The following is a 16,869-nucleotide window of genomic DNA, read 5'->3' on the forward strand; positions in this document are numbered from 1 at the left end:
ATTCCTGTCCCTCCTCTCTGTCTACTGTGGTCAGCGCTAGTGATTCTGCATTGGGATTACTTTCAAAAGGTGAATATTCAACAATGAGGAAAAATTCTGATGAGAAAGAATTTGGATTCCATTCTCAACAATATTCCCTTCTCTTCCTGATACAAATAATTGTTTATAATTTTTATAAAGTTTTTTTTATTTATTTTGAGAGAAAGAGAGAGTGCACGAGCAAGGGAGGAGCAGAGAGAGGAGAGAGAGAATACCAAGAAGGCTCCACATTGTCAGTGCCCAGCCCGAAGCAGGGCTCAGTCTCACCAACCATGAGGTCATGACCTGAGCCGAAACCAAGAGTTAGACGCTTAACTGACTGAGCTACTCAGGCACCCCACAAATATTTTTTTTTTAATTAACCAGCATATACAAAGTTTCTTTTTAAGTGGTAATAAAATTGTTTTAAAAAATTTCATTACAAGGGTAAAACTGGACATTAATTCCAACTTTAGACTACTTCATTTACTATTACTTGGCTTTTTTTTTTCCTATTTTAAATTGGAAAAATTCATCCTTGTGGGAGTAAGAGGAATTCATTTCTAACATTACTTGAGATTTCACCACACTTGATCAGAAACTTGGTGTAAATACTTTGAATATTAAAGTACTTTTTGTTTCTACTCCTTTCAAGACATCAGTATAGCCATGACTAAGTTAAAGCTTATTTGAAAAGGATATTCAGAGTTACCTCTGATTTATTCTTCTTTTGAAATACTTCTGCATGCAACTTACAGGTCCAGGCATTCTTTGAAAATCAGTCAGAGGCAACCTTTCGGCTTCGTTGTGTCCAGGAGGCCTTGGAAGTCATTCAGCTGAATATCCGATGGATGGAGAAGAACCTTAAAACTCTGACGTGGTGGCTGTAGCATGCACACCTGCACCTCATCTTGTCGCCCATTCAGAGAGCTTGTTAACTTGGGCTCCGCTGCTTTTGCAAAAAGCCAAGGTGAAGCCAGAACCGCTGCCGAGTTGTTTGCACTCTTAGGAGTTCTAGTTAGCTCAGGGCCCGTCTGTACTTTTCATCTGTCTTTTTCGAATAGTCTTTGGGAAGTATGTAGTTATTTATTATAAAATTATATTCGCCTACATGCGCCAACATCTACAAAAACAGTAAGTAATTTTTCTACTTTTAAGATAAAGAAATAGGGAGGAAAAATCTGTTTTGGCCTTCTGTTCTGTTTCTCAGTATCCGGAAAATACTGACATGGTGAAACAAGCAAAGATCTACCATGGGAGCCATCATCTTTGCAGGCTGCTGGTTTGTCAGCCATTTGTTGCTTCTTATTGATAGATGTTACTTGAATGTGGTACAACACTTGGCTTCAAATACTATGGTAATGAAGTCGATGAATCATATAACTGTTAGAAAACTGATCTCAGGTGTGCAGATCTACTTTGATTTGAGGTTTTGATTAACTCTTTATTTTCTGAAAAAAAGTTTAAATAAGATCTATAACTTATATTTTTTTCTGCAGAACAGCCAGGTGCTACAGAATTTTTAAATTTTTGTTGTATTGAAAAACTAAGTAATAAGGACAAAAGATTAAAATTTCCAAATATTTAATAATTATTTTTTCATCTTTTAGGAAAATGTTTCAAACTGAGTTAGCTTTAATTATAATTATTTTATTTATGAATTCTCCAAATCTGTACGCCTTTACCACCCCCTGCCATAGATATACCTTATGTTATAAATAAGTATGTCTACATACATGGCAAGCATTTTGTTAATACTGGTGTCTTTTATCCTGACTTTATCACTATTACTAAAAATAATTTGCTTAAGTTACCTTTGACATTACCTGATCATAGACACTTTCTCTGTGAATCATACTCATGTAGATTTTCATGTTATATGGTAGGGTATATTAGAAGCATAGTAGAAGCATATTTTAAAATAGGGCCTTTGAGAAATTGAGCATTTTTATTTGAAGTTCACCATAGTACCTTAAAGGAATAAGGAGAATGTGGGATAGGAGTAATTTGATTCAGATTTAATATGGTGGGCTTTGAATTTTTTCTACTGTCAAAAACAGTACCTTTTTTTAGTTGAAAAATCAGTGGTTTTGTTTTGTTTTGTTTTGTCTTTATCATGGCCAAACTAACTGATTAAAAGGAATGGCTGAGAAAAGAAAGAAAGAAAAGGGAAGATGTCCACAGCTGTGTGGCATTTTCACTCCTTGCAAAGGAGAAATACTGTACTTGAATTTTTTGAGCTATGCAGACTTCATACTTAGATTATGGAGTTTCTTTGATTCTTACGGGAAAGACTTTCTTCCTAATAATTTTTCAGTACTTTATATTTTGTTTGAAAACATCTTGTATGTACGTAAAAAGAGTAGATACCCATTTTCAAGCACTTAAAACACTCCACAGAATCAATGGGAAAGGACACCTTTTTTTTTTTTTTTTTTTTTTTTAGGCAGGTAAAAAGCAAAAAATATGTGGGATTGTGTATAAAATTATATTTTACTTTATGAAAATATTTTTATATAACAAGATTTAAAATGCTAGCAAGCTAAAAGCTAGCTTTCTTTAATCCTAGTGTGTTTTTCCCCAATTTAGTCTTTTCTAAACATTTACCTCTGGTTTAGAATACAAAGTCTTATATCCTGAGAATCACAGAATCCTCAAAAGATGTCTTATTGAAACTGGGGTGATCGTAGGTTTTTATTTGTCTTGTGCTTCCGGAAATGAATGATAGTTTAGTTGATATTGGAAGTTAGTGTGTTTTTATATTTTTAGAGTGGGGAAACATACTAAACTTTGAGGGGTTTTTTGGTTGCTGGTTTTTTACCATATGTTATATTACTAAATTCCACTTTGATACAGAATTTAAATTTTGCTACTTCTCAAAATCAGTTAAGACTTTTCAGTTTTACCTGCCCATCTTTACATGGCTACTGTAATGTATGTTAACTCTGCATATCGCAAATCCTGTACCGAATTATATCATCTTTCCTGAGTGCGTGTGTGTGTGTGTGTGTGTGTGTGTGTGCATGCTTATAGTATGTAGGAAGAGGGTGATGTTTAAATACTTATCAAAACATGAGCTAAAAAAGAGGTAACTTGTAATCCATTGCTATCTTTGTATTCAAAAGCTGTTCATTCCCATGATACTGGATCTATACTGGTTGTAGTGTTATTTATAGGCCTCACCTCAGTTGTTTGTAGTTTTAGCAGCGCTCCCCTCACATTTTCCCACAGGATTCCATAATTTGTAATGTTAAGCTAACCCATCTCTGTATGGCACTTCTAAAAACTATCTCTAAGTCAGGAATATAAGGTTAAGTAACCAGTAGAACATGTTACATAGTAAGTATAACTAGCTTTTGAAGATTATATCACCCCAAACCTTATCTTTGCCCCTGCATCTTGTAGAGCTCAAACAGATGGACGCACAGCAGTCACAGCACGCTTGTTTATGTAAGCACATAGATCCATGACAGTTAAGTGCTGGTTTTCAAGTATTATGTTCCTTGCAGAGAGACGATCTACATGAATGTAATAGAAGGGGCACATCATACTAGGTTATTAGGAAAGGTAAAATTGGAAATCTGGAATTGTAGAAGAAAAACGTATGCTTTGGAGATCTGGAAATAGAAATCCAAGGAGTCTAGTTTGTTCCCTTAATAGCAAGAGATTGGATACATTAAACTACAGGTGGGGTCAGCTTCCACCCCAGGCTTGTGCCTTCCTGCATCTTCTTGTTTTGCATAGAGATCTCTTTAAGTGTTGCTGTTATTTGTGAACTTCTTACCAGCACAGGTTCCACTTAAATGTTAATACTCTTTGCCATTCATGTTTTCATTTCATTGAACAAGAGCTGTCAGCAGAGTTCTGGGTACGTAGAGGATATTGTGCTGCATCAGTCTCACTGGGTACAGAGCAGAGTCCCTTCTGAGCATAGCAAAGTAAGGAATGAAAGTTACGTGCTGAGTTTGTTGGATTATTGGTAGCCTGTTACTGAGTTGTATTTTAAGAGTCTATGCAACTAAAGCACCTGGACCCATAATCTGCAGTTGGACTGCTGAATTCACGTAACCCCGATTTGTTTCATGGGATTGTGCAGCTCAGGACACATACCATCACCGAGGACAGCATTTTCTCAGCTGATTCTGCAAAACGAGAATTTCAAATTCTCTGCAAATCTGAATTTCATACATAAGATGCAGCTCTTTTTCTCCCCTTTGCCTTTGTCATTTCGTTTTTATTGGAATTAACTCTTTTGTAAAGAGCTTCTCTCCCCCCTCTGATACTCCCATTTCTACTGTTCTGTTTTTTATTTTTTGGGTTCTTTGTCTTTTTTTTTTTTTTTTTTTTGCATTCTTTTATTTTGCACTTCATTCTCTGCATTAGTAAGTACTAAATTAAAAGTGGCAGTCCAAAAGTATGATGAATTTCCTCTTCTCCCTTTCCTTATTGCCTACATGTTCAATAGCTAATAAAATAGTTGATTGATTTCTTTGAGTGCCTTTTTGGGGGTATATACTTTTTTTTTTAATGTGCATATGTGGTTTTGATATGTTTTTATTTTCTTTGACTTTGTAAACTTTTTCTGATAGTGAAATTCTGTCCTATGAAAAATCTTTTCCACCTGCCCATAATTGCCTGTGTGGGCAATAGGTACAGAGTAGTTATGTGATGTTTCTTTTTTGGAAGTTGATGGTGATATTGAGGGGAGAGCAGAGTAAGTTCTTTTTAAAAATGTGTACAAGATGTTTTTGCTGCTATCTTGTGGGTGTCATTTCATTTTGCACTTAATTCATCTTTCCCATGGATATGTAAATATCTAATGAACTGTGGAGGTCCAGAAGTAGGACACATGTCCCACTTACCCCTCTCCATATTGCCTGCATGGACAGTAGCTAATAGAGTAGCTGTGGGTGCTCTTGCCTTGATCTAGTCTTGGGGGCTCGGGCTTGTATATCATTCTTTCAGGTGTGTGTGTGTGTATATATGCTATGCTACTTTTTTACATTTCATTTTTATATGTCCCTTTGCATGTATGCATATATACTTAATGAAAATTGAAGTTCAGAGTATGACAGATTTCCTCTTTTCTCTTTTCCTTATTGCCTCCTTGGGCAGTAGCTAATACTTTGTTTTGTTTTGTTTTGTTTTTGAGGGGGGATGGGAAGTAGGGTATGTACTTAATGTATATAAATAAGTTTGCTACTACTTTGTATTACTTAATTCATTTCGTACGTTGTCCTTCTCAGAGGACATTAAAGTACCTAATGAGACGTGGAGGTCCGGATGTATGACAATCTCCTCTTGTACCCTTCCCTTATTGCCCGTGTGGGCAATAGCTAGTAGAATAGTTGTTGGAGTGGGGTTTGGGGGGAGGGTGGGGGTGGGGACAGGGATGTGTACATGTTGTATATACCTGTTTTTACTACCAAGTTGTATTATTTCATTGGGTGCCCACACTGGAAGGTACCCAATGAACCATGGAGGTCCGGATGTATAACAATCTCCTCTTTTCCCCTTCCCTTATTGCCTGCATGGGCAATGGCTAGTAGAGTAGTTAATTAGTTTCAGGGGTTCTTTTGTGGGCTCGGGGGTAAATACTTTTAAATATATATATACATGTATATATATATATGTGTGTGCGCACACACACACACATTTTTACTTCCTTATTACAGTATTTCACTGGGTACCCAGTCCTTCACTTGGACCCGTAGGTTCCTAATGAACCGTGGAGTTCTAGATGGATAGCAATCTCCTCTTCTCCCTTTCCCTTTTTATCTACATAGGCAATAATTTTAAAGTAGTTCGGTTTTTTTTGAAGTTTTGGTGTGTGGGAAGGGACAAAGGGCAGGATATATACTTTTGAAAACTGTATATACAGTGTTTGTTACTATATTGTGTTATTCCATTTTGTACCGTGTCCCTTACTTGGACGTGTAGGTACCTAATGAGATGTGGAGGTCCGGTTGTATGAAATTCTCCTCTTGTCCCCTTTCCTTATTGCCTCTGTGGGCAATAGTTTAGAGTAGTTTTAGATTAATTTTTTACTCTACCGCTCCCTCCCTTGAGAGGGTGGGGATATATACTCTTTTCAATGTATATGAATGTTTTTGTTCCTTTTTTCTGTCAGTTCATTTTGTACCTAGATCTCCATGGATATTTAGGTACATGATGAAAATTAAGGTTCATTCTATGAAGAAAATCTCCTCTTGGCCCCTTCCCTTGTTGCCTATCTGGGCAATGACTAGTGGTGTAGTTGTTTAGATGGGTTTTTTTTGGCAGGGTGGTGGGGGATTTCTGGGTTTACGGTTTTAAAAGTGTATATAAATGTCTGCTGCATGTTTTTTGTTTGCTTTTTTGTTTTTGTGGCTTGCTCTTTTACTTCAACCAGGTTTGTTTGTTTGTTTGTTTGGATTTGTAGATCTCAAATGTAGTGCAGAGGCCCAGATCCGGAGACATGATAAACCTTTTCTCCCTTCCTTTATAGCTTGTGCACAATTGTAGGACTTGGTTTCTGTTTTTTGTTTTAGAGGTTATTAATGGGGAATGGGCTTATTAGATAAGATAGGTGGTTTTTTAAATGTATATAAATGTTTCTGCCTCTTTTTGGTGTTCACTTCATTTTGAATCTAGTCCTTCTCATGACTATTTAGGTACTTCATGAAAGTTGCGATTGATTCTATGAACAATCTCCCCTACTCCCCTTCCCTCATTGCCTGGTGGGCAGTGGTAGAAGAATAGATGTTTCATTTCTTTTTTTGGAGGGGTGGGGGGTGGGGGGAGTGTGTGTGTGTGTGTGTGTGTGTGTGTGTGTGTGTGTGTGTGTGAATTTTTTAATGTATATAAATGTTTGCTACATTTTGTGTGTTATTTCACTTAGTAACCAGTCCTTTGCTGGGATTTGTAAGTACATAATGAAACACGGAGGTCCATACGTATGATAAATCTCCTCTGCTTCCCTTCCCTAACTGCCTGCATTGGCAATAGTTTTATAATTTGGGGTGTTTTTTTTAGGGGGAGAGATAATTTGGGTGGGTAGTGGGGAAAGGATAAGGATAGCGTACAAACTTTTAAAAAATGTATATAAATGTTTTCGTATTAATTGATTTTGTACCTACTCTTAGCATGGATGTATAGGTACTGAATGAAAATCGAGGATCAGTGTATGACAAATCTCCCCTTCTCCCCTTTCCCTTATTGCCTGTGTTGGCAATAGTGAGTAGAATAGTTGTGTATTGTTTATTTACTTGGCTTTTTTCTTTTTGGAGGGGTTTCTATTTTCGGCAGGGGAATATTCTTAATACATATGAATATATTTCCTTTCATTTTGTATTTAGTTCTTCGCATGGCTATCTATGTAGGGACCTAAAGGAAATTGAGTTTCATAAATTGACAGTTCACTTCTTCCTTCCCCACATATTTCCTCATTTATCAGTGGCTAGTATAGTTGTTGTTCTGTGCTTATTTTGTTTTATTCTCTAGGAAATATGCCTTTAAAAGTATAAATATATTTATGCGCATATCTAATCTGCTTCCCTCTTTTTTTTTTCATTATTTTTCGTTAATACGTAGTCCCTTGCAGGGCTGTGCATGGATCTAACAAAAATAAAGTCCCACCAGATCCCTGTCCTGTGACTTGAGAGGCATTGGGGTGGTGTAACTAATGGCTAACAAATGTACAGCAAATAAGATGGGAGCAGACACTTGGACATGGTTGAGTTGTGAAAGCTAATCAGGGTCAGCATTTCTTACATTGATTCAAACTGAAGGAAAGGGTGAGACGGGACCTGTATTGTGGAAATTCCAGAAAGGCAAGAGGATCATACTAAGTAAAAAGTGTGTTTAATGTTCATTGCTGATTAATCTTTTAGTAACTGGTAAGCCAGTAAAAGTGCTGCCTAGAATTCATTTGAAGACCCTTGAGAGTAGCTTCTTTGGGGGGCTGGAATTCTGATTTATCTACAGAAGTCTCTTGCAGTTCTATATATAGCATATTCTTGTGTAGCCAATAAAAATTATTTTGACTTTTGGAATGAACTTTTTGAGTTATTGCCATGGTTCTAGTGAATAACAACATGGGCCCAAAAATCATTCCCTTAAGAATTGGGGGGCTAGCCCTCCTGTCTTTCAACACCCATCTATGGGAAGGCAAGTTGGTCCTTTCTTACCCAGAGCTCTTCTGTGTGGCTGCATCTCTCCCTTCCATTCTCCATTAGCTGGACCATTCTTCTTCTTCTTCTTCTTCTTCTTCTTTCTTCTTTCTTCTTTCTTCTTTCTTCTTTCTTCTTTCTTCTTCTTTCTTCTTCTTTCTTCTTCTTCAGTGCCTGCAGTATTAGATGTTATACTCAAGTACACTTAAACACGTAAGCCGGTGTTGCCTCATCAGCTCTATGTTTTTGCATGCATTTCATATATCCAGACGTGTGTGTTCGCTTTCTTGAATCATATTGACTCTTCATCCACCACATGGTAAATGTTAGGACTCCACATTTGTCTGTATCAAAGAAAATGCATATGTAAAATCCCTCACTCCCTCCCTGCCTCCCTTTCTTTCCTCCTTGCTTTTTTCCTTCAAGCTTCTGAGCAATCTTTGTTTTTAATGCTGAAGGTTTGCTATATTATTTTGTTCTATTATATATATTTTTTAGAAACGTTGCTAGATAGGACTCCTAGAACATTTGCGAAGAGATGTCATTTACCATATCAAACTCTCAGGTCCTAGTGTTGAAATATTAGCCTGTACTTTGCTTATTTATACCTGCTGCTGTAGAAAAAACAAAAGTTTGTTCATGACACATGTAATTATAATCATAAATAAGAGAGAAAGGGACACCTTTTTGAAATTAGTCATGGTAGTCATTAGTGATATCTCTGAGCAGTTCTTAATTTGAAATACTTCAAAGAAGTAAAGGTCATGGATTAGCTGAATGAAATGCTCCAGAAGTTGCACTGTATAAACCATCAGTACAATAATACGCTTGTGTATGTATGTGTGCGTGCGTGCGTGCGTGTGTGTGTGTGTGTGTGTGTGTGTGTATATATATATATATATATATATATATATATATATATATATATGAAATGAGAATTACAGCATAATTGGAGCATTTGCATTAATGAGCAAACTCACGCTGAGACTAACTTAGTCTCCTAGCCGTCTTGATTAAACCCAAGTGTTCCACGTTGCTATGAAGAGTAGTAGTCTCTTTCAAACACTTTGAAAAGTAATTATTTGGAAACTTGTAAAACTATTACGTTTTTGTATTTAGACACCTATACAGATCTTCACTTCTTTGAATCTGAGCTTGTGGGTGGAATTCTAAATTTGTATCATAACCTGTCTTTTGTGGAAAATTTTGAAAACAGTATGTGTAATATAATATATATGCAAATTGTGTTGTGTCACTTGTAAAGGGAAAAGGCTTATTTTTCTTTATACTTCTGATAACTTGTTTTGCATATGACCAGCACTGACTGAAAGGCATGTGTTATTGCAAACACTGTTGCTTTTTCTTTTTTGTGAAATGAAAATAAAGTATTTAAATATAAATACTGTGTGGACTATTTGGATAAATAAATTGCATATATAAAGTGGTACATCTTCTCAGATTATATACTCTACAAGGGTAATGACTGTATTCACTATATTGCATTGTTTGTTTTTTACCCCACTAGTACCCCAGTATCTCTACTGCCTGTAACTCAAGGTTTCTCAGGCTCACACTATTTGATATCTGGGGCTCTCCCGTGCATTCTATGATGACTAGCAGCATCCTTGGCCTCTAATGCAAGTAGCAAATATGGGCTAATGGAACTTCCCCCACCCCCAGTGTGACAACGAAAAATGTCTTAAGACATTGCCAAATTTCTCCTGTGATGGGGTGGGGTGGGGATTAAAACTTTCAGTGGATGCATGGAGCAGTGGGCTCGGTAATAGTTATATGAACTGTAGGGCAATTATTTACTTTTTAGACTGAATTGCTTCCTATAAACACCCAGTACCAGTTGATACAGTAATAATTCAGTACCTAAATCAGAATGAGACATGTAACTACTTATGCCAGTGAAACCAAGGAACACTTACTATCTGAAGGTGAAAGGACACTAAATGTTTTCAAAGGACACCCCTTGCTTTGATTCACATGTAATTGGAGTGGGAGTGCACAGCTGTTATCAAGGGACACTGCGATAATTATGTTCCTGGTCATGTCTACAAAAGGAGTTTCTCTGTTCTAACCCCATGAGTAATCTTGAGAATTGAGAATTTCTTAGGCTTCCAGATATGAGAACTAGAACCAATATTCTCTTCCAGTAATTGTTAGGGCTTAAAGTTGGGCATTTTAGAGCAAATACAGTGTCTCTTAATCTCCTTACCCAAAAACCTGTTTCTGGGGACACAAAGAAACCTTGAAGCCATACCTTCTTACAATCTCCTATGGTGATCATTAATGGAGAATCAACAAAGTGAAGGCAACCCACTGAATGGAGAAGATATTTGCAAGTGATCTGTTTAGAGGTTAATATGAATAACTTCTACAACTCTACACTAGAAAACCAAATAATCTGATTAAAATGGGCAGGAGACCTGAATAGATGTTTTTCTAAAGAAGACCCGATAGCTAGCCAACAGATACATGAAAAGATGATCAACGTCACTCATCATCAGAGAAATGCAAATAAAAACCACAATGAGATATCACCTTACACCTGTCAGAATGGCTAATATCAAAAAAAACAGGAAATACCAAGCCTTGACAAGGATGTGGAGAAAAAGGAACCCTCATGCACTGTTGGGGATGTAAATTAATACAGCCACTATGGAAAACAGTATGGAGGTTCCTCACAAAATGAAAAATAGAATTACCATATGATCCAGCAATTCCACTACTGGATATTTATCCAAAGACAATGAAAACACTAATTTGAAAAGATACACCCATCCCTATCTCTATTGCAGCATTATTTGCAACAGCCAAGACATGGAAGGAACCAAAGTATCCCATTGATAGATGAATGGATAAAGCTGTGGTATGAACGTTATTCAGGCATAAAAAAAGAATGAGATCTTGCCATTTGCAACACACAATAACCTAGAGGTTATTGTGCTAAGTGAAATAAGACTGAGAAATACCATGTGATTTTGCTTATAGGTGGAGTCTAGAAAACAGCAAAAACACACCCATAAACACAGAGAACAAACTGGTTGGTGGTTGCCAGAGGGGAGAGAGGTAGGGGTATGGGCAAAATGGGTGAAGAGGAGTGGGAGGTACAGGTTTTCAGTTACAGAATGAATAAGTCATGGGGATGAGCGATATAGCATAAGGAATACAGTAACTGGTATTGTAATAATGTTGTAGGGTGACAGGTGGTAGCTAAACTTGTGAGCATAGCATATGTATGGAGCTGTTCAATCACTATGTTGTACACCAGAAACTAATGTAGTATTGTGTTGTCAACTAAACTTCAATAGGTAATAGTAATGTACTGGGGTAATGTTCTTAGGAATTTTGATTTTGATCAAAATCTTCTGGTTACATTTTTTATACTTTTTTATTCATGGATATCTGCAGTAAACAATTGAACTAAAACCCATTATAAATGTAGAGAAGTGGGGCGACTGAGTGGCTCAGTCAGTTGAGCGTCTGACTTTGGTTCAGATCATGATCTTGCTGTTTGTGGAATTGGGCCCTGTGTTGGGCTCTGTGCTAAGAACTCAGAGCCTGGAGACTGCTTCGGATTCTCTGTCTCCCTCTCTGTCTGCCCCTTGCCCACTCACTCTCTTTCTCTCTCAAAAATAAATACACATTTAAAAAAACTTTATTTTTCAAAATCATTTTTAGAATCCATGCACAGGAGAGTTTGATTTGGTTATATTTTCTTTTTGCTTTACTTCAATTCATACCATAAAGCCCTACACACCTCCTGCAACACACACACACACACACACACACACACACACACACACACACACTCAAGCATCTAGTGCTTCCTAAAACTTGTGAGTTGAACAATCGACTTACATGCTATACGGGAGTGTTATTACCAGAGAGCAAAAACATACTTTAAAATCATCATCACAGCCTACCTTCTACAGTCAATAATTAGTGATATGTTTCCAATGCTTTCTGCTTGTTCTTCATTTTTACTACTTTTCTTATGGATGGCCATCCAATCAATTATGTGATTGTGATTTCTATTGTTGGCTGAGCTGAATTATAATCAGGACTTTTGCTTATACGTCTAAAAATTTTTATTCTTACTATGCCGCTCATTTTTTTTTGAAGGAAGAACGTAATGTAACGTAGTAAAATAACCAAATAGAGTAGTTAAAGTAGATGACGTTGCCATAGTTGAACTGTTGAGCAGGCCGCACCAGGAGGCAATAGATTCAAAGAAGTCAGGGACAGACAAGAAGCCATGTCAGCTTAGGAAAGGCTTATTTATAAAGGGGACTCGGCGTGTTGCTTATTCACATGCCATTTGTATAGAAGCCAAGTGTGGGAAACAAGAAGCCCTTTTGTTCCATGTTTTCTCATGCTGCTCATCTATGTGAACATAGCCCATGTGATCCTTGGTTGCTTCATCAGGATTGTACATTGGCTGCCCTGGTATTTATGGCTGAGTATATCTTCATTTACTTTGCCTCCTAGCCTTTTGTGATTTTTAACTTGAGCAAAATTCTTGGAATGTTAGTATTTTTACATGGTAGCAAAAGGCAATGATTTCTAGAAATTTAAATATTTGAAATGCTGTGGAACATAGACTGGCACCAATCAGGACTGGAACTGGTTCCTGGTACAGTGATTTGCCACTTGTCTCTTAATTCCTATTAGCCTCAGTTGTCTCCATTAATAAAACAGAGATACTGCCTACCTTGTGAGGTTGTTAGCATTAAATAAAATATCTATAGGGTGTCTCGGTGGCTCAGTGGGTTAAGCGTACAACTCTTGGTTTCGGCTCAGGTCATGACCTTACAGTTCTGGAGTTCGAGCCCTGTGTCACGCTCTGTGCTGAGAGATTCTCTCTCTCTCTCTCTCTCTGCCCCTTCCCTGCTTGTGATTTCTCTCTCTCTCTCTCAAAATAAATAAATAAATAAACTTAAAAAAAATAAATAAAATATCTATGAATTACCTAGTACAATGCCTGTAAATATCACAGTGACATGGTAAATACCACTGCCATTGTTAAAACTGCCTGCTGTTTTCTGGGGTGTATGGATGTTAACACCATCAGTTACAGATGGAAATGAGTTTTTTAATTGAATACGGTTATATAACTTGCCAGTTAGGAAATTAGGGAAATACTTTCAGTCTAATCCTCTTTGTAAATTTAAGCCTTAAATATGCAGATTTAATTTGAGAGTTATTGTAGTACATTAGAAAAAGCATGAAGTTATATAGATCTCACTGAATTTGGTTAATTATAAATAAGTATGAAATAAAATCTTGATTATTGACTAAATGCAATGGTGGTAATAACACCTATTTTGCAGTAATAACATCAGGCACAGGTATATAGGAAATAGATCTGGTACTTCATATATGCTTGTAAATACTCCTTTTTTTCCTTTCAATAATGTATTTGCGTTCAGTATGCAAAACAAGCATGTACGAGTGTCCATTCTACCTAGAAAATATTGTGTACAACTTTGGGCATGGCAGATAAATTGGCCAAATGTGTTAAGATCTCTGTTAGTGCTAGAAAGAACTTTCCATATGATACAGTCTAATTCCCTAATTTTACTGATAATGTAAAGGAACTCAGAAGCTCTGCCTTAGCTATGACCCCCAAATATAACATTATATGTTAAATTTGTATATGTGTTTGTATTAGAAAAAGTTTGTGTCACCTTTGAGACAAAGGATGTGCAAATGCCTACAGGATACTATTTCCTTGGAAATAAGAACATTAGAATTTACTGTTGAGAGAGGTGTTTCATTTTAACATAGAGTGTGGAGCTAAAACTATCCTAATATTTTAACTTTAAACTCAATAATGTGAACAATCTACCATGATTTCGAAAGAGTAGATATATGGTATATTATCATATGCCCTTTTTTGTATGTTTGAACTAAGTGGGTACAAGGAAGTAACCTCTCTCAGGTGGAAGATGCTAATGTCAGGGAGGTTCAGAAAGACTTCTCTCCCCACCAAGGGAAATATCAGGGAAGAGGAAGGGGTGGTTAAAACAATGGTGAGGTGCCAAGTGCTGTAACGGTTGATAGCTTCACCAACTACAGGTAGAAGATGAGGATGAACGATTTTCCTAAAGTAGTTTGAAGTCAGCCTGAGATGGGCCTTTTGTCCTTGAGTGGGCTGTAGAATCCTTGACTGTGGGTGCTGACTGCTGTCTTTCTTATGTTTCTACAGACTCCCTGTTGCCAGAAGGTCAGGAACTTAAGGAAGTTTACAGTCATGGGAAGAGACAATATTAAAACACAGTTTTAAAACCATCCACTTGACATATTTAGTCTTTATTGGGAACTGGGTAGGGGGAAATAACCTGGATGTCAGTTGACCTTCCTCTGCCCTGCATCCATGCCCATGGTCTCTTTTCTGCCTTGAGCAAACCTGGGCTTAGAACCTAATACCTCTTTAAGATTCCTTCCCACAAACTCACTATAGCCAAAGCATTACTGAGCAATGCAGATTTTCCCTAGGATTCTATAGGGGAGAATCTCTCACATGCCACAACGAACAGCTTCATCATCACTTGATATTTCCCTTCTCCAGAGCCTCTCCTTTACCCTGTTGTTCCTGTGGGATCTTTTCACTTCCTGTAATCATCCAAAACATGCATGCGCACAGCCACACAGATACACACACGTGCACCTTGCTGACTGCTCACTCTTACTCCTAGACATCTCCTTGAACTTGAAATGTCTGTCCTCTGTGGCATTGCACTTTGGCCTCCTCACCCAGATGCACATGGCCAAGTGCATCAGGAGCTCCAGGAAACGAATGGCCTGCAGTTAGCAGCTGGTCCCTTGATTTAGTGGACCCGTCTGTGGCTTTTTGCTATTTGGACATACTCCTTGGAATCTTATCCCTTACTCAAAGCAGCTTATCAGCTCTTTATTTCAAACAAGCACATTGTTCTCATAAAAAGAAACTTTATCTCCCTCTTTTGACTGGCAACCAATTTCTTCCTGTTTTTCTAAGCTAATATGAAAATTGGCTTATAATATCTGAGCACATCCTGACTTTAGGTGAGAGAAAGCAGCCATAAGTTGAACTGGTAGAAGAAGGAAGCCAGGCCATGTTTCTCAAATGTTTTTTATGGCCCATTCACTCAATAAATATTTGTAATCATCCACTATGCACCAGGACTTGTGCTAGGTGGGTACATGATGCCTGACTCTAATGTGAGCAGCTGGCTGCAGCTGGGAGAATGCCACCTGGACTTTATAAACACTGGCTGCGTGGTGGGTGGTAAATAGTTGAGGGCAGTTGGGTTCATGAGGAACAGAAGTGAAGGGCGTCCCCTGGGAGGTTTTAAGCTACGAGGTAGGTAGTTCTGCAGCCACCTCAGAAACAGCAAGCGCCTGGAGTGGAAGGGGGTGGGGATGGGGGTGGGGACACTGGCTCCCCAGCCAGAAATCCCCCTCCGCTCCTGTGGGTGTGTGGTGCAATGTGAAAAACGGAGGCCTCTCCCCAGATGCTGCGTGAGTGCCCACACGTCCCGCCTCATGTCACTGATTGGGAACCAAAGACACTTGATTCGCACTGAGGAACCACACAGGTATTCATTCCTGAGGGTGTTCCAAGTGAATGACAAGAGGCTGGAAGTTAATTGCCTGTTTCAGTTTCACTCCAGGTTTCCCTTAAGTTCTAATTAGCAATAAATGAGCTTGGCTCACCTCAGCCTAAGTTGTGAGAATGCTTCCTTGTCTGAGTTGCTCAGGGTAGCTAGGCGAGAACAAGGAGAGTGTTTCAAGATAGACTTCTAAATCAGGGAGGCTCGATTACACCACAGTTCAATAAAAGGGAGAGGGCTTGTAGCTGCCTGCATGTTGAAAACTTACAGGTGAAGTCACAGAGCATGATTAATTAAACACGCCACACAGGAGACGCGCTGTTTGTCTGCTTGGCTTCAGATAACAGGCACCGCACCCCCTGTATTTCTGTTAGTGTCCTCTAGCCTCAGGAATTCTAGCGGCAGTTCTGATCTTTGACCTCTCTGAGGTCCTTACCTTAAATTAAGAACAGTCTGCCAGAGGTCTTTTATTTATTTATTTATTTATTTATTTATTTAACCAATGAAAACAAGCTTTCGGATGCAGCTACCAGGATTACCTAGTTAATAATAGTAATGTGATGGGTGGCCGTGGAGATGCCAGGGGTACCACTGAGGTGAGCTCTCACCTCCAAGGACAGAAGATTCGGTGAAGGCCAGGAGAAGCTGACAGGTGTGCTGGGTCCTCAGCTGCTAAAGGGAATGCTTAATTCAATTCGGAGCAGACCTCCCGAGTGACCTTTCCAAACCTTGTTTTTTGTGCTAATCCACAAAGGGTGGCAGTTCACTGAGGAACTGCACAAAATACGGAATGCTTCACGAGTTTGTGTGTTATCTTTGCTCAGGGGCCATGCTAATCTTCTCTGTATCGTTCCAGTTTTAGTGTCTGTGCTGCCCAAGCGAGCACGGCAGAAGTCTTAGAACTTGTGATGCAGTGCCAGCAGTAAGTGGGTGAAAAATTCTGGTGGCTTCTGTCCTTGCCCAGTGCTCACCAGGAATGAACAAAAGCAGGTAAGAAGACTTGTTTGCTCTGAGATGGCTTAGAATCCATGCAGCCTGTGTGGAAGGAATCTGAGTTGTACAGACACTAGGGAAATTTGAGTCAATCATAACAA

At 38.2% G+C, this 16,869-nt stretch overlaps 1 protein-coding gene and 1 non-coding gene across 3 annotated transcripts in view; one reads left to right on the forward strand and one right to left on the reverse strand.

Annotated features, from left to right (window-relative positions):
* The window catches only part of LOC123608818 (leucyl and cystinyl aminopeptidase), a 100,487-nt gene extending 92,436 nt beyond the window's left edge, over positions 1–8,051 (forward strand). For both annotated transcript variants that reach the window (XM_045499206.1, XM_045499213.1), the window contains exon 18: positions 777–8,051. In XM_045499206.1, coding sequence (XP_045355162.1) covers positions 777–908 — 132 coding nt within the window. In that variant the 3' untranslated portion in view covers positions 909–8,051. The remainder of the gene's footprint in view (positions 1–776) is intronic.
* An 8,503-nt stretch (positions 8,052–16,554) lies between these two features.
* Positions 16,555–16,661, reverse strand: LOC123581592. The gene has a single exon (XR_006703845.1). It is a non-coding gene; the product is annotated as a U6 spliceosomal RNA (small nuclear RNA).
* Between the last annotated feature and the right edge of the window lie 208 nt (positions 16,662–16,869).

The sequence above is a fragment of the Leopardus geoffroyi genome, chromosome A1, assembly GCF_018350155.1.
Source record: "Leopardus geoffroyi isolate Oge1 chromosome A1, O.geoffroyi_Oge1_pat1.0, whole genome shotgun sequence".
In the NCBI taxonomy this organism is placed as follows: Eukaryota; Metazoa; Chordata; class Mammalia; order Carnivora; family Felidae; genus Leopardus; species Leopardus geoffroyi.